This window comes from Nerophis ophidion, linkage group LG12 (genome assembly GCF_033978795.1).
Source record: "Nerophis ophidion isolate RoL-2023_Sa linkage group LG12, RoL_Noph_v1.0, whole genome shotgun sequence".
NCBI classification, from domain to species: Eukaryota; Metazoa; Chordata; class Actinopteri; order Syngnathiformes; family Syngnathidae; genus Nerophis; species Nerophis ophidion.
This window is the reverse complement of record NC_084622.1, coordinates 45,432,957-45,458,963: the sequence shown is the minus strand read 5'-3', so window position 1 is coordinate 45,458,963 and position 26,007 is coordinate 45,432,957. Positions and strand designations below refer to the sequence as shown.

At 40.4% G+C, this 26,007-nt stretch overlaps 1 protein-coding gene across 6 annotated transcripts in view; it reads right to left on the bottom strand.

Annotated features, from left to right (window-relative positions):
• Positions 1–26,007, bottom strand: part of LOC133563489 (serine/threonine-protein kinase BRSK2) — a 554,636-nt gene that overhangs the window by 172,759 nt on the left and 355,870 nt on the right. For all 6 annotated transcript variants that reach the window (XM_061917646.1, XM_061917648.1, XM_061917647.1 and 3 more), the window contains exons 3-4: positions 20,800–20,885; positions 7,880–8,020 (exon numbers count right to left, since the gene is read on the bottom strand). In XM_061917646.1, the coding sequence (XP_061773630.1) occupies positions 7,880–8,020; positions 20,800–20,885 (227 nt within the window). The remainder of the gene's footprint in view (positions 1–7,879; positions 8,021–20,799; positions 20,886–26,007) is intronic.

Here is a 26,007-nt window from a genome sequence, read left to right as displayed (position 1 = left end):
TGTGCTTCAGTGATTCTGGACTCGGACACAGAGGGCATGTGGGGTCCTCACCACAAAATATTGCGAAACAAAATGCCAGATAATGTCTGCTAATAGGTGCCATTTTGCAGTCCTTATACACACACCATAATGATACTCATATGTTTAATAAGCCGACAATCCATCAAGTGGTGCGTCCTTATAACTTACAGAAGTCGCACTAAAAACATTGTGACAGATATTTGAGAGTCATGTGTAATGTTCTATATTCTCAATGGAACATTTAAAGTTTTGGTGTTGTTTACTGCCATCATATTGCAGTCTACACATATTTCTTATGTATGACTGCCATCTAATTGTCATACTTATCATTACACCATTTACCCAAAAAAAATAGCTTTGTGGTCGGTAAGCACAACCAAAATTATTCAGTACATTATGCGTACCGGGTAATAAGACACACTGTGGATTTTTGAGAAAATTCAAGGAATTTAAGTGTGCCTTATAGTCCGAAAAATATGATACATGAGACGCAGTTCCTACAAGGATGGAAAAAGACTAGTAAGTAAGTAAGTAAGAAGGACATGAGTACAGGAAGGTAGATAACGGACAAACTGATGCAAAATAGTGGGTGTAACGGCCATGGGTGAGGCTGGTCTTGCAGCCCACAAGGATGTGCTTCAGTGATGCTGGACTCGGACACAGAGGGCATGTGGGGTCCTCACCACAAAATATTGCAAAACAAAACGCCTGATAATGTCTGCGAATAGGTGCCATTTTGCAGTGCTTATACACACACCATAATAATACTCGTATGTTTAATGCGCCGACAATCCATCAAGTGGTGCGTCCTTATAACTTACCGAAGTCGCACTAAAAACATTGTGACAGATATTTGAGAGTCGTGTGTAATGTTCTATATTCTCAATGGAACATTTAAAGTTTTGGTGCTGTTTACTGCCATCATATTGCAGTCCACACATATTTCTTATGTATGACTGCCCTCTTCTTGTCATACTTATCATTACACCACGGGGCGACATGGCGTAGTGGGTAGAGCGGCCATTCCAGAAACCTGAGGGTTGCAGGTTCGCTTCCCACCTATTGACATCCAAAAAAGCGCTGCCGTTGTGTCCTTGGGCAGGACACTTCACCCTTACCCCCGGTGCCGCTCACACTGGTGAATGAATGACGAATGAATGAAAGGTGGTGGTCGGAGGGGTCGTAGGCGCAAACTTGCAGCCACGCTTCCGTCAGTCTACCCCAGGGCAGCTGTGGCTACAGATGTAGCTTACCACCACCAGGTGTGAATGAATGATGGCTTCCCACGTCGATGTGAGCGCTTTGAGTATCTAACAATAGAAAAGCGCGATATAGATCTAATCCATTATCATTATTATTATTATATACCCCAAAAAAAAATAGTTTTGAGGTTGGTAAGCATAACCAAAATTATTCAGTACATTAGGTGCACCGGGTAATAAGGCGCACTGTGGATTTTTGAGAAAATGAAAGGATTTTAAGTGCGCCTTACAGTCCGGAAAATACGGTACATGAGACACAGTTCCTACAAGGATGGAAAAAGACTCCCAAGAACAAAAGGCAGATAACGGACAAAAATGATGCCTCTATGTGGGTTTAGTGCATCCTTTGAGCCGGGGCAGCGCATAGATAAAGTGTTATGGCCATACGGGTGACAACAATGAGTCTGGGCACAGAACGCTGCTTTAAAGTTCTCCACACCTCACCTGGAATGATTCCGGGTGTCAGATCGTGTTTGCCAGGCATTATCCCCCACCCACACACAGTCGATTAGTATTTACCTCACACATTTAGACTTGCTAACAGACTCGTGGTGTCATTACCAACACAACATGGGTGAGAAGGCTTGAGATCACGTTGCAGGAGTCATTCATTGATTTTCTGTTATTTTTTTCTTTCAATGAATTGGAGGCTCGAAGCCATGGAAAAGTGTGCGTGTCCAACATGTGACAGAGTGGGAGGACAAAGTGGCCGAGGAACATCACAAATGTGTGTGGCGTTAACACGGATTCACTTGACCTCGGACGGGTTGTCATCGCCTTCTCACAGTGGTGCCAAGGGAACAAATCAATACAATATGTTCTGTCTGCTCATATGAGAACATAATTGTTTTGTCCATTGTCACAGGAAGTCAGCACAGACTATTTTAGTCTTTGTGGACGAGGGATTGTATACAACGTTTCGACTATGTACATATTCTTGTCCTTCTTTTGTTTTCTTCTTTTTCTTCATTCCATCCCATTCGGCTCCAGTTCGTCTGCGCCAAGCATCTATCATCCGTCCATCCATCCATCTTCTTCCGCTTATCCGAGGTCGGGTTGCCGGGGCAGCAGCCTAAGCAGGGAACCCAGACTTTCCTCTCCCCAACCACTTCATCCAGCTCTTACCGGGGAATCCCGAGGCATTCCCAGGCCAGCCGGGAGACATAGTCCTCCCAACATGTCCTGGGTCTTCCTCGTGGCCTCCTACCAGCTGGACGTGCCCTAAACACCTCCCTAGGGAGCCGTTCGGGTGACATCCTGACCAGATTCCCGAACCACCTCATCTGGCTCCTCTTGATGTGGAGGAGCAGCAGCTTTACTTTGAGCTCCTCCCAGATGGCAGAGCTTCTCACCCTATCTCTAAGGGAGAGACCCGCCACCTGGCAGAGGAAACTCACTTCGGCCGCTTGTACCCGTGATCTTGTCCTTTCGGTCATAACCCAAAGCTCATGACCACAGGTGAGGATGGGAACGTAGATCGACCGGTAAATTGAGAGCTTTGCCTTCCGGCTCAGCTCCTTCTTCACCACAATGTATCGATACAGCGTCCACATTACTGAATACGCCGCACCGATCCGCCTGTCGATCTCAGGATCCCCTCTTCCCTCACTCGTGAACAAGACTCCTAAGTAGTTGAACTCCTCCACTTGGGGCAGGGTCTCCTCCCTAACCAGTAAAACTATATATATATTTTTTACTTGGGATGTCCCGCGAGCTGGACTTTGATTGTTGAGGTCCCCTGGCATATATATAATTTTTTGGGTTACTAGTTAATAAATATCAGGGATGTCAGCCTCTGACAATCAAATGTCATAATATTTTTCATTTGAAATCGTTTTAAACTTAAAACTTGACCAAATTCCACAAGAATAGGTGCCAGCTCACCCGTGGCCCCAATCAATACAAGCGGTATAGAGAAAATGGATGGTTTCGAACAAAACGCATTTGTAACTTCCACATAAAATGGTATTTTAAAGGCCTACTGAAAGCCACTACTAGCGACCACGCAGTCTGATAGTTTATATATCAATGATGAAATATTAACATTGCAACACATGCCAATACGGCCGCTTTAGTTTACTAAATTACAATTTTAAATTTCCCGAGAGGTATCCTGTTGAAAACGTTGCGGTATGATGATGTGTAAGGTGACGCGTGGGCGTGACGTCACCGGTGGTAGCGGACATGTTCTCCCAGCGCCAATCACATCTAAAAGTAGTTTGTTTTTATCGCATAATTACACAGTCTTCTGGACATCTGTGTTGCTGAATCTTTTGTAATTTGTTCAATTAATAATGGAGACTAAAAATATCTGTATTTCTCCTAAAGTCCGTGTACACAGCGGGTTTTTAAAAAGTCATACATTTTACTTCTTTTAAACCGATACCGATAAATTTCAAACCGATACGGATCATTTCCCATATTACATTTTAAAGCATTTATCGGCCAATAATATCGGCAGTCTGATATTATCGGACATCTCTACAATTTAGTTACGTACTTACTAAAAACATATTGCTGCTTTAGTTTTTTTTATGCAAATTCTGATTTGAGTTTGGCATCGAACGGGTAGAATCGAAAGTGTCCCAATGTAATAGTGTGATGTTGTTGCACTATATTATGAACGAGACAGGGTGTTATGTTTTATTTTGAAGTATTTGTTTTATTTTGAAGAACCGGATGTCTGCTGCAGGAAGTGACTCTGCGTTTTTTTCGGATTTTTACTTCCTCTTCTATCGGATTTTTGCTGATGAGGTAATAGTTCTTCATTGCTCTGTGTTTCTTGTGTAAATATTATTTCAAAACTTTCATAATACTCTAACTGTTAAAACAATGTTGTAGGTATAAGTGATGTTTTGTTTTAAGTATTTTTTTATGCACAATTTTGTTAAGTAAGGATTAGAGCGTCGAATGTTTGAAATGTTTGGTCATAATTACACATGGTATTTACGCAGGTATCACTCCGCCAGAAAAGTAGAGACCTGTGTATGTGTTTCATGTTTCCAAAACAGAAATGTGGATTTGTTTATTATTATTTTTTTGTGATAAAACGTTTTTGTTAATGTAATTTAAATTATTATTTTTGTTTGAATGAATGTTGTTTATCTTTCTCTTCTATCAGACTTTTGATGATGAGGTATCACTCCGCCAGAAAAGTAGAGACCCTCTTTGTGTTTCGTGTTTCCAAAACAGGTGGCCAATAAATGATGAAACGACGGAATGGTGGAGTGTCTCTTCCCTAAAAAACTACACAACGCAGAATAAGACTCACTACACCTACCCTTTCCATGAGTCACAAAGGAACAGTCGTCACATTTGTAGCTGATGCATTTAAAAAGAAATGTAAGAAAACATTGCAGATGAACATTTTAAATATTTGAGGGATTGCTAAAATCTCATTAGCCAGGATGGCCAGCGAGGTGAGGAGGGCTGTTTGTGCCTTTATGTGTGTCTGTCCCTAATTGGAATTGGAAAAAGAATAAAGGAGAATGTGCCTCATCATGACTTGGGCATTTTTTTCCAAAAGCCTTAGCAAGCAGATGAGGGCAAGTAAATCTGCTGGTGAATCTGAGCACAAAGGCACTGTGATAATCTGCATGTATTCATGCACTAGATGTCAGGTACTTACCCTAATTGGATTAATCCCCACTACCCACACCGATTATTCACTCTGGACTTTCTTCTCGTTAAGCAAGACAGATTAGTTGCATAAGTGCAACAAAATCCTTCATTCTTAATTCAAATGTCATTTTGCAGTATTTGAGAATCCTACCCTATACCTGAAGAGTAACATGAGCAGAATGCATCATCTAGAAACTTTATAGCTGTGGAAAGCAGGTTTAATTATTAAATAGCATCAGCCAGAATGTAATTGCTTTTTCAATAAATTAGGTACGCGCAGCGTATCTAATAAGTCACCTGCACGTCATCAAATAAAAATTCAACTCAGCATAGCCATTGCTTGACAAAACAATGCCATTCGTGTTCCTCTTAATTGCGCAGGCAACCAGCCGTTTAATGGGTGAAACTCTTCAGCAGGAGGCGCCGCAGAACACCTAGGAAAGGATGTGCATGTCGGGGGTACTCATCCTCTGATGATGCACGGAGCACATGAGGTATGACTAAGTTAAAAGTGCATCAACAAGCCTGAGACACGCTTGTAAATGTTGGCCACAATGGTTGATAATGTGCTATGAATGACTTGATGCGCCTTGCGATGAGGTGGCGACTTGTCCAGAGTGTACTCCGCCTTCCGCCAGACTGTAGCTGAGATAGGCTCCAGCGCCCCCAAAGGGAATAAGCAGTAGAAAATGGATGGATGGATGACTTGATGCATATTGCGGAGCCCTACTATTTGAGTTAAGCATTTAAGTTACACCCTGAAGTGCCAAACAAAACAGTTTTTAGCCCAGGGCAGGCTCATGTTAAAGCAATGCATTTATTAAACTAGGTGGCTCAGGAATATCATAATAAGTTAAATATATATTTGTAAACACAACAACCACTTTGGCAAGAAACTATTAACAGTAACATTAAGCACAATTCAATGAGAACTGTAGAGCACTGATTTTGTTTGAAACAAATAGACCTTAAAGTTTGGTATGGGGAACATATTCACCATTAATTAGTAGCTTATTAAAGCAACAAAGACTTAATTTAGAGTTATTTCAACACTAGGGGAACATAGAAGGGTTAGGGTTAGGGTTACTAATAAGAAATCATTCTGAGGTTATTGAGGGAAGACTCTTAGTTAATGGCTTACTGGTTGTGTAATAAGGCCATGCAGAATAAGGCATTAATAAGTACTTAATAATGACTAAGATCCAATATGTTACTAATTTGTATGTTATTAAGCAACTAGCTATTGGTGAATATATGTTCCCCATAATAAAGTGTTACTTAAAGTTTATTTAGATAATTGTAGTAGTAATTTGCATTGGTATGTCTACCGGTTTACCTATTTTAGCAGCTTGAGAAGAGTAAAATAAACTCACCCATACCCACTCTGTATAGTACAGTGCAGTTCTACTCAACTGCGAGAACCACAAGTTGCCAAGAGATTTGCAAACAGGCATGAATATCAAAAATTCACATTGAAACTGGTCCTGGTGTAAAAAGTAGTAACCAGATCCAAAAATAAGCAGCTATCTGAGTCTCAATTGGGCGCTAAATGAATACCATAATTTTTGGGCTGTAGAGCGTACTAAATTATAAACTACCCAACTAAATTTTTGGACACATGACACACACTAGCATACCAGAAAGGTCATTGAGCTTCGTCTTTCTCCTCCTACTGCTGGCTAAAACCGCTGAAGTCGTCTTCTTCGGCGTATGGCGGTCCGGCTTTTTGGGGCTTATAAGTGCTAGTGAATTTCTGTTTGGTGTGCCGGCTGATTTTCTTTTTCGATGCCTGGATCAATTGTCTGTGGTTTTGAGACTGCGTTGTGTGCATTTATTTTCCATGATGAGGGTGAGTCCATAACATGCTAAATGGCAGACTGAATGATTGTGTGACTGCGTTTGATTTAATGTAAACAATTGAATTGGACCACTGTGACACCTTCGACAATTTGATTGGCCTGATTTGATGGGGCTAAATTTATTGGCGGCATGTGAAGCTAGTGAACCTGGAACAGTCCTTAAATTAGCTGCAGCTTTGTATAAAGCGCAGGGTTCAAAGCACCATATAGTCCCAAAAATTACTGTATACCAAAGTAATTCCCCTTTAAAGTACTTTTCCGTATATTATTTGCCCATATTCTGTGTTTTGTTTTGCTGCTAGTTTGCTGTGATAATTAGGAGAACATGTTGCGAATTCTACTTCATATTGGTGAATATACCAATCTGTTCAACTTGCATGTCTAAACATTCTGTAAAAAGAAACATTTCTGCACAAAAATGTATGTTTTCTTTTTTTTTTAACACTGCTTTCAGACCATTTGCAAAGTGCCGATTTTGTACTGGTATAGGAAAATATGCAAATAATCAATCAATCAGTCAATGAATGATTATTTATATAGCCCTAAATCACTAGTGTCTCAAAGGGCTGCAGAAACCACAACACAAATCACAACGACATCCTCGGTAGAGCCCACATAAGGGCAAGGAAAACTCACACCCAGTGGGATGTCGGTGACAATGATGACTATGAAAAACTTTGGAGATGACTGCATATGTTGGCAACCCCCCCCTCTAGGGGACCGAAAGCAATGGATGTCAAGCGGGTCTAACATGATACTGTGAAAGTTCAATCCATAGTGGACCCAACACAACCGTGAGTAATACGTAACCCTATTTGCAAAAAGCTGTCCTTGACATTGTCTACAGCCTATTATGTTTTCTAAAGTTTGTTTCTTGCCAAGTATGTGTACTCTCGACAATCAGAAACACAGACAGACAGCAGATGGAGACTAAAAGTGAAACCTAACAACACCCTGAATAATCACTGATGCTTATGGCCGACTGATTGCCTTCAGTAAACAAACATCCAAAATTAGTCATGCAAGTGTAACAAACACACTCGTTTGAAAAAAAAAGACTCCACACATCTGCCCTGAACCCAGAACAGACAAAGAAAATGGCATACAGACACTTACCATATGGAATGACTGTGACAAAAATCCAGAGCAGACATGATTTGTCTGAAGAATTTCCTGGCCTCTTTAGGTGTTAGTCTGCCTTTCTTCACCAGGTAGTCAAACAATTCCCCACCGGACACAAGTTCTAGTACAAGGTACCTGAAAAACATAAAAAGGGGGGAATGAGTGAAAATATAACACAAAAAAACATAAAATATAGATAAGCTTGTTTATTTTGCAAGAACCCGAAGGGGAATGTTGTATGACCTGGAGTGGGAGGGATTGTAGTTACACATAAATGTCCAAAAAATCAATAAACGTATACTTTTTTGTACTTTCTAATCTCTAAACTGTCCCCAGTGAAACATGCCAAACGTGTGTTGCACATAAATGTGACTGGTTCTGACGAACTCACCTCCCGTGGGAGGCATCAGGAGGATGACCGAGTGGAATTACACGCAGACGTCAGCTTTAGGACCGTCTAAAGTCTACTGTGCTAACACAATATGACAGTCTGGTTCCGTTCATCACGTGAAAGAGACTTATGGGAGAATCCTTCTTGGTATTGTTGACTGTGGGTGAAGAATCACACCGACACAGACACACAAACACACAGTATTTCCCGCAATCATATTTTTTGGTCACTACACACGTAGAGCATGCGGGGTCGGGGGCAGTCCGTCATCGTGACTGCACGGCCATGCTCCCGTGCTCCAAAGAGACACCGGGAGATGAATCTCCACAGAGGCCCACATGAAACAGACTGTGGGCTGATCGCCAGTTGTGCCCTGTCCTACCCTGAACTGGCCTCCTTCTTTATTCTGTGCTCAACCTCCCTTTATCTTCACTACAGCACAAACTGCATGTCAGGCAGCAGGTGAAATACACACTTTATACTGTCTCTCCATAAACTATATGGACCAAAGCAATGGGACGCCAGGCCAGTACAGGGAATAAAATATATAGTGTGTGTATAAAAATATGGAGTTGGTCTCCCTGTTGCAGCTATAATCGCTTCCACTCTCGTGGAAGACTTTTGAGAAGATGGAGTGTGTCTGTAGGCGTTGTATACATTCATTTCAGAGAAGAAGTCAGAGGTTACAGACTATTTGTTTGAAAACCAGTTTCTGCAAGCATATGTGGTTTAATTCCATCTGTGTTCATTTGTGATTGGACAAAGTCTATCGAAACAATTTCCAAACTTGCCACTAATTCATTCACATCTTGAGTTTCTTCAGAGTTTACGTCACAAACTCCGTCATCTTTATTAGCCAACGATATGGAATTCACAGCTGTAAAAAAACTAAATGATTGCATTTCCTTTACGAGGAACAGAGGTGGGTAGAGTAGCCAGAAATTGTACTCAAGTAAGAGTACTGTTACTTTAGAGATGTATTACTCAAGTAAAAGTAAGGAGTAGTCACCCAAATATTTACTTGAGTAAAAGTAAAAAGTATGTTGTGAAAAAACTACTCAAGTACTGAGTAACTGATGAGTAACCTGATTACGGCAACAAATAATGCACAAAAACATAAAAATAGCAATGAGCAAATTCAGAGCCAGGAATATCTCTTAAGCAACTAAAACAATAATATATATTAAATAATACTACATTAAAATAAAATAAATAAATGGCACATTGAGCCACAATAACTTAACAGCACCATAGCCTCAGTAGGCATTCATTGATTTGATTGATTGATTAAAACCTGTATTAGTAGATTGCACAGTACAGTACATATTCCGTACAATTGACCACTAAATGGTAACACCCCAATAAGTTTTTCAACGTTTATCTATTACTTAGTAAATGACCAAATCAAGGTGATCTACCTCATATATATATATATATATATATATATACACACACACATATCATTTATACACACACATATCATATATATATATACACATACATTTATATAAATATATATATATATATATGGCGACTTGTCCAGGGTGTACCCCGCCTTCCGCCCGATTGTAGATAGGCGCTGGCGCCCCCCGCGACCTCAAAAGGGAATAAGCGGTAGAAAATGGATGGATGGATATATATATATATATGTACATACATTTATATATGTACATATATATATATTATATATATATATATATATACAGTATATAATTTGTATTTATTTATTTTGCCGTTTTTGTTCACATGTTGAAGGTGTTTTAATGAATATACATGCATGTTTACACACACATATCATTTATACACACACATATCATATACATATATAAATATATATGTACATACATTTATATATACAGTATATCATTTATATTTATTTATTTTGCCGTTTTTGTTGACATGTTGAAGGTGTTTTAATGAATATACATGCATGTTTAACATATATATTCCTATCTTTCATGAAAACAAGAATATAAGTTGGTGTATTACCTGATTCTGATGACTTGCAATGATGGGAATCAGACGTCCTCGTTTTCAAATGGAGGAGAAAAAAAGTTCCTCTTTTGTGTCTAATACCAGATGAAAGTCGTTGGTTTTTGGCATCTTATTTGTCCAGCTTCTATATTCGTTTTTATACACTTTACAAGAAATACATTGGCGGCAAACTCCGTAGCTTGCTAGCTTGTTTGCTAGCTTGTTTGCTAGCTTGTTTGCTCTGGCTTTCGGAGACTCTTATTTTGTTAGCGCATGCGCGATGTAGCGGCGCTTTTATTGTGAAGACAGGAACTGTGCGATCAGTACGGTTGAAATAAAGAGTGTCTTTTTTCCTTTACACTTTTGATTGATTGATTGAAACTTTTATCAGTAGATTGCACAGTACAGTACATAATCCGTACAATTGACCACTAAATGGTAAAACCCCAATACGTTTTTCAACTTGTTTAAGTCGGGTCATGTGACCGCCTGGCTCTGTTTGATTGGTCCAACGTCACCAGTGACTGCATGTGATTGGTGAAACGCAGGCATGCGTAGATTCTACTTTGAAGCTCATTAACCAAACAAACATTAATAGATCGATTAAAAAAAAAGTAGCGAGTAGCGAGCTGAATGTAGATAAATGGAACGGAGTAAAAGTAGCGTTTCTTCTCTATAAATATACTCAAGTAAAAGTAAAAGTATGTTGCATAAAAACTACTCGTAGAAGTACAATTTATCCCAAAAGTTACTCAAGTAAATGTAACGGAGTAAATGTAGCGCGTTACTACCCACCTCTGACGAGGAACAATTCGGATCTAGGACTATCAATCAATCAATGTTTATGGCAAGCATGGACTTGGATTGTTTCTTCGATGCAAAGGATGATTGGCACGAGCCAGGCGTGAATGAAGGTAAATTTTTATTAATATTCTAACAAAACTAAAAAAAGGCAAACAAAGGGCGCTCACAAGGAGGTACGAATACTAGGCTACAAAATACAAACATGAAACAAAAACACTTGCACCGTGGCATGAAAAAAATAAACTTGCACTGAGGCATAAATACACAACTTATGTGGCGTGGACAAAAACAAACAGCATAGCCAGGCATGAAGCAGATGAATACGAGATGTGTAGGTATGTCGGTAGGTAAAGGGACGGCGTGGCGCAGTGGGAGAGTGGCCGTGTCAGCAATCTGAGGGTTACTGGTTCAATCCCCACCTTCTACCATCCTTGTCACGTCCGTTGTGTCCTGAGCAAGAAACTTCACCCTTGCTCCTGATGAGTGCTGGTTAGCGCCTTTCATGGCAGCTCCCTCCATCAGTGTGTGAATGTGTGTGTGAATGTGGAAGTAGTGTCAAAGTGCTTTGAGTACCTTGAAGGTAGAAAAGTGCTATACAAGTACAACCCATTTATCATTTATCATTTAAAGTTGCCAGACTGACTATAAGGCAACTGTGGCTTAAATACTAGCTGTGATAATTAACCAGCAGATGTGCGAACTGAGGAGACCAGGTGGAAACTAATGAGTTACTATGGAAACAAACCAGGAAGTGCAAAACAGGAAACAAGTGTCCAAAAAAACCAACATAACATGAGCAAAACAAAACATGATTTCCTGGGCGTGACAGTTTATTTATTTAGCCCTAAATCACAAGTGTCTCAAAGGGCTGCAAGACCATGCAGGTTTAACAAGGGATGTTCAGATAACAACAAATTTAAAAAAGGTTGTATGCTGGGCATGTATGCTCCCTGTTTGATCAGGGTCAGAGCTTGGTCCGTATTGCCAGCAGTAAGTCAGACATGTTTCCAGTAAGGGTTGTATTCCGCCAGGGTGTCCCTTTGTCACCGATTCTGTTTACTTTAACGTTTATGGACAACATTTTTAAGCACAGTCAGGGCATTGAAGGGATCTGGTTTGGTGGCTGCAGGATTGTGTCTCTGTTTTTGCGGATAATGTCGTCCTGCTGGCTTTATCTGGCCGGGATCTTCAACTCTGACTGAATCGGTTCGCAGCTGAGTGTGAAGCGACTGGGATGAAAGTCAGTACTTCCAAGTCTGAGTCCTTGGTTCTCGCCCAGTAAAGGAGCGCCATCTCTGTGTTGGGGAGGAAATCCTGCCCCAGGTGGTAGTTAAAGGTGCCTTTGGGTCTTGTTCACGAGTGAGGGAAAAGTGGGTTGTGAGATCGACAGGCGAATCGGTGCGGCGTCTGCAGTTATGCGGACCCTGTATCAATCGGTCGTGGTGAAGAAAGCTGAGCCGGAAGGCAAAGCTCTCGATTTACCGGTCGATCTACATCCTTATCCTAATCTATGGTCATGAGCTTTGGGTCATGACCGAAAGAATAAGATCACGGGTACAAACGGCCATAATTAGTTTTCTCAGTCGGGTGGCAGTGCTCTCCCTTAGGGATATATTGAGGTGCTTTGTCATTTGTGAGAAGCTCCAAGTAAAGCTTCTGCACCTCCACAGTTTAAACATGGAACCCGATAATTGTATTCTCATTATTTTACATGATCATTCATGCCTGTTTTGGACTTTTGCTCATTGTTTCCTTAGTTTTGGTATTTTTTCCTGTTATTTTAGTTTCTACTTCTTTTTTGCCTCCACCACTATTCTAGTTTAAGTGCTGGCTCCTTTACCTGTCCCTGATTGGCAATCAGAACCCACCTGTTCCAGTTTGCTAATCAGTACGCCTCTTAAGCCAGCTCGTCAGTAGGACAAGGCTAGATCATCGTTGCTTTGGGCTTCAACCTGTTGTATAGCTTATCGTATGCTTCTCATGCCTCTTTGCTTTCTGTGCACTTCCCTGCTGCACTCTTTTAGATTTGACCATGATGGTGCTCCCTTGGTTGTTCCTAGTAAAATACCTTCTCTGCATCTTGAGATCCTGACCAACAACGCCAACACAGAATCGTAATAATCGCTATGAGAGAACATTTTGTTTGATGTAGAGGTCGCACTTTCGTCCGCGTAATTGCTATTAAAGGCCTACTGAAATGATATTTTCTTATTCAAACGGGGATAACAGGTCCATTCTATGTGTCATACTTGATCATTTCGCGATATTGCCATATTTTCGCTGAAAGGATTTAGTAAAGAACATCAACGATAAAGTTTGCAACTTTTGGTGCTGATAAAAAAAGCCGAAGCGACGGCTCCGGGCGGCGGCAATGTGAGCGTTTCAGATGTAATTAGACACATTTACTAGGATAATTCTTGAATATCCCTTATCTGCTTATTGTTTTAACAGTGTTTTAGTGAGATTGTAAAGACATACCTCAAGGTCGGATGGCTGCGGTGAACACGCAGTGTCTCAGAGAGAAGCTGAGGAGCCAAGCTCACAGCTGCCTTTTAAACAGCTACTGCAGGAGGACGAATAATCCAATGATGTCTCTGGTAAGATATATATATATATATATATATATCACAATTTTCCCATCCAAAAACATGCTGGTTGACGTAGAGAAACATGTTCGCTTGACCGCGCTGTGTGAAAAACAAAGAAACACTGGCCGTGTCTTGGTGCTAAAGACAGCCACAATACACCGCTTTCCACCAACAGCATTGTTCTTTATAGTCTCCATTATTAATTGAACAAATTGCAAAAGATTCAGCAACACAGATGTCCAGAATACTGTTTAATTGCGCGATGAAAAGAGACAACTTTTAGCCGCAAGTGGTGGTGCGGCAATATTTCCTTACAGTCCGTGACGTCACACGCACACATCATCATTCTGCAACGTTTTCAACAAGAAACTCAGCGGGAAATTTAAAATTGCAATTTAGTAAACTAAAGCGGCCGTATTGTCATGTGTTGCAATGTTAATATTTCATCATTGATATATAAACTATCAGACTGCGTGGTCAGTAGTAGTGGCTTTCAGTAGGCTTTTAATTGTAGTTTTAAGTACATAAGTAAACAAGATGATGAATATTGTTCCATATGTTGCTTTAAGCTTTGTGGCTATCGATTAGTTTGGTGATTGAGTAATCTATTGATTACATTATTCGATTAATTGGGTAAACCACAATTTATATAACCTATATGTGTATTTTAAGGAAAATAGTTAGAATAAGCAACAATTTTGCTGATTGCCGTAACAATCAATTTAATCAACAATTTAATTATTTTGCTCTAATAAATGCACATCATCAAAATTAAAAATGCCCTTGTAATATTTGTGTATCAATAAAAAAAATAAATCAAAATCCCAATGTGAGTTGCCACACAGATCAACAGCACGCACATACACCGCACACGCTACTATAGCAGCCGTGTGGAAAATTAGTTAAATTCATTCAATAATTACTTGAGGCAACAGAATATAAATCTAAGCTTTTTTCTAATTTAATTAATTGATTAATCAATTAATACAGCGTGGCGAAGTTGGGAGAGTGACGGTGCCAGCAATCTGAGGGTTGCTGGTTCAATCCCCACCTTCTACCATCCTATTCACGTCCGTTGTGTCCTTGAGCAAGACACTTCACCCTTGCTCCTGATGGGCCCTGGTTAGCACCATCTTCCTCCATCAGTGTGTGAATGGGTGAATGTGGAAATAGTGTCAAAGCGCTTTGAGTTCATTAAAAAAAGATAGAAAAGTGCTATACAAGTACAACCCATTTACCATTTACCATAATGGTGCACCCCCCGTTGCTTTGTTCTTCATTAGCGGTAGCTGTCTGTAATGCATGCCAGCTAGTGTGACAGTATGTTGTGTCAACCTCACTTCCAAACGCCGTAAGAGCTGTGCTGGACAATGTGTTGACAGCCCATTTGCTAGCACTGCTCACTTTTATGGACTTGTGACGGAAGGGTGTTGGGCAGGGGTCACCAACCTTTTTGAAACCAAGAGCTACTTCTTGGGTACTGATTAATAAGAAGGGCCACCAGTTTGATACACACTTAAATAAATTGCCAAAAATAGCCAATTTGCTCAATTTACCTTGAATAAAAAAAATTAAAAAAAAAAAAAAAAAAAAAAAAAAATATATATATATATATATATATATATATATATATATATATATATATATATACACACAAAATTTCTATCCGTCATTCCGTCGTACATTTTTTTTCCTTATACGGAAGGTTTTTTGTAGAGAATAGATAATGAAAAAAAAGACTTAATTGAACGGTTTAAAAGAGGAGAAAACAGGAAAAAAATTAAAATTTAATTTTGAAACATAGTTTTTCTTCAATTTCGACTCTCTAAAATTCAAAATTCAACCGAAAAAAAGAAGAGAAAAACTAGCTAATTTGAATATTTTTTGAAAAAATTAAAAAAATAATTAATGGAACATCATTAGTGATTTTTTCAGATTAAAATTAATTTTAGAATTTTGATGACATGTTTTAAATAGGTTAAAATCCAATCAGCACTTCGTTAGAATATATAACAATTTGGACCAAGCTATATTTCTAACGTACACAAATCATTATTTCTTCTAGATTTTCCAGAACAAAAATTGTAAAAGAAATTCAAAAGACTTTGAAATAAGATTTTAAATGATTCTACAGATTTTCTAGATTTGCCAGAGTATTTTTTTTTATTTTAATCATAAGTTTGAAGAAATATTTCACAAATATTCTTCGTCAAAAAAACAGACGCTAAAATGAAGAATTAAATTAAAATTGATGTATTATTCTTTACAATAAAAAAAAAAAATACTTGAACATTAATTTAAATTGTCAGGAAAGAAGAGGAAGGAATTTAAACGGTAAAAAGGTATATGTGTTTAAAAATCCTAAAATCATTTTTGAGGTTGTATTTTTTCTCTAAAATTGTCTTTCTGAAAGTTATAGGAAGCAAAGTAAAAAAATGAATTAATCTATTTAAACAAGTGAAGACCAAGTCTTTAAAATATTTTCTTGTATTTTATAATTTTATTTGAGTTTTGTGTCTCTTAGAATTAAAAATGTCGAGCAAAGCGAGACCAGCTTGCTAGTAAATAAATACAATTTTGAAAATAGAGGCGGCTCACTGGTAAGTGCTGCTATTTGAGCTATTTTTAGAACAGGCCAGCGGGCGACTCATCTGGTCCTTACGGGCGACCTGGTGCCCGCGGGTACCGCGTTGATGACCCCTGGTGTAGGGCTAGCATGCATTATTAGTGATTCCTAAAGCCCGAAAAAAGTCTGCGGGCTATAGAGCGTTTTCCGTTCGGGCTCCAGTACTCTGGAATGCCCTCCCGGTAACAGTTGGAGATGCTACCTCAGTAGAAGCATTTAAGTCTCACCTTAAAACTCATTTGTATACTCTAGCCTTTAAATAGACTCCCTTTTTAGACCAGTTGATCTGCCGCTTCTTTTCTTTTTCTCCCCTTCCCCCCCTCCCTTGTGGAGGGGGTCCGGTCCGATGACCATGGATGAAGTACTGGCTGTCCAGAGTTGGGACCCAGGATGGACCGCTCATCGGGACCCAGGATGGACAGCTCGCCTGTGTATTGGTTGGGGACATCTCTACGATGCTGATCCGACTCCGCTTGGGATTGTTTCCTGTGGACGGGACTCTCGCTGCTGTCTTGGATCCGCTTTGAACTGAACTCTCGCGGCTGTGTTGGAGCCACTATGGATTGAACTTTCACAGTATCATGGTAGACCCGCTCGACATCCATTGCTTTTGGTCCCCTAGAGGGGAGGGGGGGTGCCCACATCTGAGGTCCTCTCCAAGGTTTCTCATAGTCATCATTGTCACTGGCGTCCCACTGGGTGTGAGTTTTCCTTGCCCTTATGTGGGTTCTTCCGAGGATGTCGTAGTTTTGGTGGTTTGTACAGTCCTTTGAGACATTTGTGATTTAGGGCTATATAAATAAACATTGATTGATTGATTGATTATGTACATTTTTGTATACAAAAAAAGCCCTATGTCTAATAGGCCTTATGCATTTCAACACAGCTGGAATTAAAATGAAAATTTTTCAGCCACACTGTTACAAATCTTCATTTTTGTAATCCAATGCAGATTACTTGAGGTATGGCTACCATTTGTCTTCCTTATAGTTAATATGTATATCAACGATAAAATCATTCACTTGTGGGAATGAAGTCTTCCTTAATATAATATTAAAACTACAGTGTATCACCTCAACTTCCATTTCCCTTTCACCGATAAACACACTCAGAAAATGATTTTCTGCGGATTTATGACACTAGCCTCATAAATCTTTAGTTGTGGGACAGCTGGCGCCGTCAATGTTAATGCCTTACTTAAGACACTTAAGTGGCAGTATTACTATATGCACACTTGGATCATTGCTCCATGCTTTTCAAATAAGCCCCTTATATTATAAAATCGGAATGTTCTTCTTATTTATTTATTTTTGATAAGCTTAACGCACGACGTACACTGCCGCATGCCTTATCCCATTTGGTCTGTAAAACTCAAGATGAACTAATTGAATGTATTTGACAAATCGTCCTCTGCGGATCAAGAGGCTGCTGCAAATGACCGATGGGCTCGTCACTCACGACAGGCTAAGTTAGCAAATAGGTTTATGAATGTGTTTGCATGCGTGTGTAGCAGCTCAGCTGCGGCTGCCTAATGCAGCTGTCACTCTTAATGGCAAATGTTTTCCAAACGCAAATGTTGTTGCCACTGAAGAGTTTGTCATGTTGTTTACGTTATGGATACTTCATATATTAGCATTCTGCAAGCACGAGCGGCTGTATTGAACGTTTCATGCCAACATTAATGGAGTGGAGGTCTTTGCAAGGGAACTTGTTGGGTACAGATCATAGCCAACTAATTAAAACTGGTCTTTGGGCCAACAACATTTTTAGGTGCAATCAGAGCGTTGAAGGGCATCCGGTTTGGAGGCTTCAGGATTAGGTCTCTGCGGATGATGTGGTCCTGCTGGCTACACCTGGCCAGGATCTTCAGCTCTGACTGACTCGTAGAGATGCGCGGTTTGCGGTCTCATCCGCGGAATCCGTGGATAAACCGCAGGTCGGGTGCGTGACATGACGAAAAAATAGATTTTAATTAGACTCGGGCGGGTGGCGGTTGAATCATTCGGAAATATTTGATATACATGGTTCAGGGATCGGCAACATTTACCACTCAAAGAGCCATTTAGGACCCGTGTCACAAAGCGAAGAAGACAATAGGAGACGCAAACATTCTCTAGAATGACTCTCCCAGTTAATAAGTATTAGGGCGTGCTATGAAGCTATCGCCTTTGATACCTTCAACAACATGTACAAACCGTTTACCAGTCCAGTAACATGTAGTGTGTGGCTTCCGCGGCAACACGCACACGACTGCAAGGCATACTGGGTGACGCAGAGTACACTAATGGTTGTGATATAAACAATTTTAACACTCTTAGTAATATGCGCCACGCTGTGAAGCCACACCAAACAAGAATGACAAACACATTTCGGGAAAACATCCTCACAGTAACACAACATAAACGCAACACAACAAATACCCAGAATCCTTTGCATCCGTGACAAATCCTGACTATTTTATACACCCCGCTAGCAGCAAACCCCCCAACCCCGTGCGTCGGTAAGGTGGGCGGGGTTGGGGGTGTGGGGGTGTAAAATATATTCAGGCAGTGTCATGGATGCAAAGGATTCTGGGTATTTGTTGTGTCGCGTTTATGTTGTGTTACTGTGAGGATGTTCTCCCGAAATGTGTTTGTCATTCTTGTTTGGTGTGGCTACACAGCGTGGCGCATATTAGTAAGAGTGTTAAAATTGTTTGTATCACAACCATCAGTGTACTTTGTATCACCCAGTATGCCTTTCAATCTTGTACGTGTGATTGCGGAAGCTGCATACAACATGTTGCTGGACTAACAATCAATTTGTACATGTTGTTGATGGTGTCAAAGGCGATGGCTTCACAGCACGCACTTATTCTTGTCATCAGGATGAACACCATTAGATATTTGCGAGAAGGTTAGCGGCTCCCATTGTCTTCTTTAGTCTGTGAAACGGGTTTAAGTAGCTCTTTGAGTGGTAAAGGTGGCCGACCTCTGATGTATTTCAACGGGCGGCCGGTTCTGATAAAATGTTGGTTCGGGTGGACGGCGGGGGGATGACGACTTTGGTGATCCGGTTGCGGATGATATAATTGCCTATCCGCGCATCTCTACTGACTCGGTTCGCAGCTGAGTGTGAAGCGACTGGGAGGAAAATCAGCACTTTCAAGTCTGAGTCCTTGGTTCTCGACCCGGAAAAGGGTGGAGTGCCATCTCCGGGTTGGGGAGGAATTCTTGCCCCAAGTGGAGGAGTTCAAGTACCTTGGGGTCTTCTTCACGAGTGATGGAAAAGTGGATCGTGAGATCGACAGGCGGCGTCTGCAGTTATGCGGACCCTGATTCAATACGTCGTGGTGAAGAAAGCTGAGCCGGAAGGCAAAGCTCTCAATATACCGGTCAATCTACATCCTTATCTTCACCTATGGTCATGAGCTTTGGGTTATGACCGAAAGGACAAGATCACGGGTACAAACGGAAAAAAATTGTTTCCTCAGTCGGGTGGCAGGGCTCTCCCTTAGAGATAGGGTAAGAAGCTCTGCCATCCGGGAGGAACTCCAAGTAAAGCTACTGCTCCTCCACATCGAGAGGAGCCAGATGATATGATTCGGGCATCTGTTCAGACTGTCCTCTGAATGCCTCGCTCGGGAGGTGTTTAGGGTATGTCAGACCAGTAAGGAGACCACGAGGAAGACCCAGGACATGGTGGAGAGACTCAGGATCCCCCCGGAAGAGCTGGGTGAAGTAGCTGGGGAGAGGGAAGTCTGGGCTTCTCTGCTTACTTAGGCTGCTGCCTCCGCGACCCGACTTCCGATAAGCGGAAGGAGACGGATGATAGATGCAAGGGAGAGTCAAGTGTTTTCTGGTGTGGTACTTGGTGAAAAAAGTTTGAGAACCTCTTGTGTAGTGTATGCAAGTAGTCAAGTAACACGGCACTTCACCATTTGAAAGTGTGTTTTGTTTTCTTATTTCGTATATTCAAATGTTTGTACATGTTTGACTGATTGATATACATGTTTTAATTTATGCATCAGTACAAGTAGTCAAGGAATAATAGGGAATTTATTTATCGTTTGAAAGTGTTTTAGTAGCTGGTATAAACATTTTGTAGTATCCGTACACCACTTTGTTTGTGTTCACTGAAAAATACAGGTTTTGCTGACGAGCAAAATAATAAAGAGAAACTTTTGGGAGAAAAAAAGTTGTTTACTCTTTATGCACAAAACACATACCGAAAAACAAACCAAAGCCACGGCCCAAGGACTGAGGTACCAAACGAACCGTGAGGAGGTCGTACAATTTCATTATTAGTTATTAATATCATTATTTCAGCAATATCTCATTAGACTGCCTGTTTTTACTGCTTGTCTTACTTTTTACTATTGATTTTGTTTGATTTAGACAATATGCTGCGAGCCAACAGAACTGAAGTTGCAGGCCATAATGTAAAAGACCACTTTGGACACCCCTTCCATGTAGTCATCAACAAACATTTGAACACAACCTGTCTGAAGTACATTTGAGAAGAAGAAAAACATTTTGATGTTGATACTTACAAGTATTTTTTATTTTCATAGACGTCATGTAGCTTTAAAACATGCGGGTGTTCTATGAGCTTCAGAATGGCTATTTCTCGCTCCACCTGAATAAGAGAGGATGAAAAGGAAACGAGGGTGAAGGGAGGAGGTAATAGAAAAGGGAGGGAGAGGAAAACAGATTTGATTAGTGGTATGTCATAATACAGCATGCCATGTAATAGCGGACTCGACAAGCACAATCACCTTAGTCTGTCATCACTGTAGTTCAAATGGAATACAAAACAAAGTATTTACACAAAGTTACATTTATAGAGAGCAAGGAGAGGAAGCCAATCAATGGAAGAAGCTCGGAGAAATACGATTCAACCACACTCATGCGATTAGGACGGTAGCGCATATTAAAAAACTTGCCGTTTGTCAAAAAGGTAAGTAACACAGCACAGTTTCCCCTACATGTAATTTATGGTGGCGCACATTCATGGCAAAATAAAAACCCCACACTATAAAAAAAATATATATATTTTTTTACATGAAAACAAATTTCAGTACAGTAATGCTGTATATTGTATGAATGTATGGTCTATTATTTATGTACTATTGGCCATAGTAAGTTCGAAAAACATTTAAAATATAATCCAAATGTTATTTCATGCTTTATTTAAAAATATATACGTTGGCAAGACTATGTCTCCCGGCTGGCCTGGGAACGCCTCGGGATCCCCCGGGAGGAGCTGGATGAAGTGGCTGGGGAGAGAAAAGTCTGGGCTTCCCTGCTTAGGCTGCTGCCCCCGCGACCCGACCTCGGCTAACCAGAAGAAGATAGATGGATGGATATTAGGGCTGTGAATCTTTGGGTGTCCCACGATTCGATTCAATATCGATTCTTGGGGTCACGATTCAATAATATATCGATTTTTTTGATTCGATTCGATTCGATTCTCGATTCAAAAACAATATTTTTCCGATTCAAAAGGATTCTGTATTCATTCAATACATAGATTTCAGCAGGATCTACCCCAGTCTGCTCACATGCTAGCAGAGTAGTAGATTTAAAAAAAAAGGCTTTTTTAATTGTAAAGGACAATGTTTTATCAACTGATTGCAATAATGTAAATTTGTTTTAACTATTAAACGAACCAAAAATATGACTTATTTTATTTTTGTGAAAACATTGGACACAGTGTGTTGTCCAGCTTATGAGATGCCATGCAAGTGTAAGCCACTGTGACATTATGGTTAATTTATTTTTATTTTTATAAATGTCTCATAATAATGTCAATGAGGGATTTTTAATCACTGCTATGCTGAAATTATTGTTGTGATCCGCTGCTCAAATCTACACATTATTTATTTTTCCATTATTTATATCTCTCCATCTGACTCCTTATTTCCTGTTTGCTTTGTCACCATGGTTACTGATCAGTCCACCTGCTAGTCTCAGTCCCCACACACCTGCTACTAATTATCACCCTCCTATATAAGCCTTCCTCTTTTCTTTGTTCAGTCTGGGTCCATAAAATTTTGTTCACATGCAACAAGTGATGACTGCTTATTTTGGTAAGTGTATTCTCGCTAGCTCATATGCTAAGCCACCTGCCTTTTTTTAGCTCTCATGCTAATTGTTTTTGTTTCTACATTTTGTGCCATCGTGCAAAGTCTAGTTTTCTGTTTGTATATCCTAGTTCTCATACTAGCGATTTTGGTTTGTTTTTTATTAGCTCCAGTATTTCTGTTCAGAGCTCCCTTTTTGTTAAATAAATCTTTTAAGACCTTACCTTTGTTGTGTTCACGTTTGATGCATCATTGAAGGAATCGAACCCGGCACCATGATGCCGAACAGTCATCAACAGTATTGATACTGTTGATGATAATATTCATTTTTGTTTCACTACTTTTGGTTTGTTCTGTGTCGTGTTTGTGTCTCCTCTCAATTGCAATTCTGAGTGTTGCTGGGTCAGGTTTGGTTTTGGAATTGGATTGCATTGTTTTGGTATTGCTGTGTAGTGGTTTGCTGGATTGACAAAAAAAAAAAATATATATTAAAAAAAAATTGAGAGGTGGCAGAGGGGTTAGTGCGTCTGCCTCACAATACGAAGGTCCTGCAGTCCTGGGTTCAAATCCAGGCTCGGGATCTTTCTGTGTGGAGTTTGCATGTTCTCCCCGTGAATGCGTGGGTTCCCTCCGGGTACTCCGGCTTCCTCCCACTTCCAAAGACATGCACCTGGGGATAGGCCCCTCCCACTTCCAAAGACATGCACCTGGGGATAGGTTGATTGGCAACACTAAATTGGCCCTAGTGTGTGAATGTGAGTGTGAATGTTGTCTGTCTATCTGTGTTGGCCCTGCGATGAGGTGGCGACTTGTCCAGGGTGTACCCTGCCTTCCGCCCGATTGTAGCTGAGATAGGCGCCAGCGCCCCCCGCGACCCCGAAAGGGAATAAGTGGTAGAAAATGGATGGATGGATGGATGAGAATCGACAACGTATTTCCCACACCCCTAATGGATACATATAATAATAAAACGCATGTGAATCGCCTGTCAGTAGCGCTAAAGCTATTTATGTACTATTGACCATAATAAGTTTGATAAACATTTAAAATATCATATAAATGTTCTTCTATGCTTTATTTAAAAAACAATAATAATAATAATAATAAGCATCTGAATCGCCTGTCAGTAGCGCTACAGCTATTTATGTAGTATTGACCATATTAAGTTTAAAGAACATTTAAAATATCATACAAATGTTCTTCTATGCTTTATTTTGAAAAAATAAAAATAAATGAATAAATAATAATAATAATACGCATCTGAATTGCCTGCCAGTAGCGCTACAGCTGTGGCTGCTGGAATTGTGACATCAAGATGCAGGAGGACGCACAGGTGAGTCAAGTATTTCAATCCTCACATGGGATGTAAAGCAAACAGCTAACAAAGTAAATCCTTGAGACTGACTGGAGGGCGAGGCAGGCACATATAGCCACTTGATTGGCAACCAGAAACAGGTGTCTTCAGGTTGCCGAACCAGGGACGTCGCGGAATGAGGACGCGTGTTTGTGACGTTATTGGTAGAGCGGACATTTTAGCCCAGCACCACTTACGGCTAAAAGTCGTCTCTTTTCATTGCATAATTACACAGTATTTTGGACATCTGTGTTGCTGAATCTTTTGCAATTTGTTCAATTAATAATGGAGACGTCAAAGAAGAATGCTGTTGGTGGAAAGCGGTGGGTTGTAGCGGCCTTTAGCAACCGAAACACAACCGGTGTTTCTTTTTTTGTTGTGAAGTTTAAGCGAACATGTTTCTCTACCACATGTCAACCAGCAAGTTTTTGGATGAGAAAATTGTGATATTAAGTCGGTTCTTATTGGAGACTTGTGCGGAGTAAGCGTCCTCCTGCAGCAGCTGGGATCTTGGCTCCTCCATTGGCTTCTCTCAGAGACACCGACGGTCACCGCGGCCCTCCGACTTTAGGGTATGACTTTATAATCTCACTGAAACACTATAAGCAGATAAGGGATTTTCCAGAATTATCCTAGTAAATGTGTCTGATAACATCTGAATTGCTCCCACTGCCGCCGCCTTTTTTTTGTGCTTCATTCTAACTTTCCTCATCCATGAATCTATCATCTTCGCTCAAATTAATGGGGAAATCGTCGCTTTCTTGGTCCGAATCGCTCTTGCTGCTGGTGGCTATGATTATAAACAATGTGAGGATGTGAGGAACTCTACAACCCGTGACGTCACGCGCACATCGTCTGCTACTTCCGGTACAAGCAAGGCTTTTTTATTAGCGACCAAAAGTTGCGAACATTATCCTTTCAGCAAAAATATAGCAATATCGCGAAATGATGAAGTATGACACATAGAATGGACCTGCTATCCCCGTTTAAATAAGAACATCTCATTTCAGTAGGCCTTAAAGGCAAATAAAAAGCTCCACAAACCCACTCCTGATCTTACATGCCCATCCCTTGTGTGACGCAGCAAGTTAAAACAAAGTCTGGCTGGCTCGATTATTACGCTTCCTAGCGAGAGACGAGTGGGTCGTTTTCGCCGCTAACCCCTGGGGGTCGCGCCCCAGTATTTGAGAACTGCAGCACTAAGGTAAGCTTCAAACGACTCAGTTCTCTCCTGCTGCCTGATGCTCTTTTATCACTTCCAATAGCTCATCCCAGGCAATGTACAGTACTAAACCACACAGACAAGAAATAGGCTTCATGATTCATCATAAAACTTCACAACTAAAATAAAAATGTTCACTATGTAGCAGACACACCGATGCAGTATATCAACGGAATTGTTTTGATTCACATTTCCTGGTCATGTCACACTTCTGCATGGCCACTTGTTGCAGGAGAATAAATGGCTGAGGAGCTGCTTCAAGCAAAGTTAGGATAATACTTTTGACCAGTGGTTCTCAAATGGGGGATGCGTACCCCTGGGGGTACTTGAAGGTATGCCAAGGGGTACGTGAGATTTTTTTTTAAATATTCTAAAAATAGCAACAATCTATGATAGTTTCCCATTTTATTTATTAGAAATTTGGAAGGAAAGGTAAAAATATACCATACAGAATATTACTATGACATGCATACTGTATGTACATATGAATGAAAGACAGAGCACAACATACAAGTATTTATAAGTTACATCCAGTAATAAACTTAGTGATCAGGAGTGGACCCAACAGATTTAAGTTTGTCTAAAGCAGGGGTGCCCATTATTTCGATCGCCTGGATTGTGTGTCAATCAAACGCCAGCCAGGCATAAAAAAAAAATAGACCTAGAAATGAGCGACCATTAATCTTCAACAAGACCTCACTTTCGTCACTTGATTGGCATTCACGGCACCCAAGTTTCTTGTGAGATGACGTTGGCTGTTGCCAGTTCATTATTAAGAAAAAATGACCGACAGGAAGGCGTGAAACCCTTTTAATTTCAACAGACTCTCGAAAAGTACATGCGGTCAAAACTCTAAAGACCGACTGCACAGTTCCTCTCTTCACAATAAAAGCCCTCCTTCGTCCTGCCGGCGCTAACATGAATAAGAGTCTCACAAAGCTAACAAACTACGGAGTTTGCCATCAATGTATGTCTTGTAAAGTCTATAAATAGGAGTATGGAAGCTGGACGAATAAGATGGCAAAAACCAACCACTTTCATGTGTTATTGGACAGAAAGGAGGACTTTGTTTCTCCTCCATTTTAAAATGTTGACATTT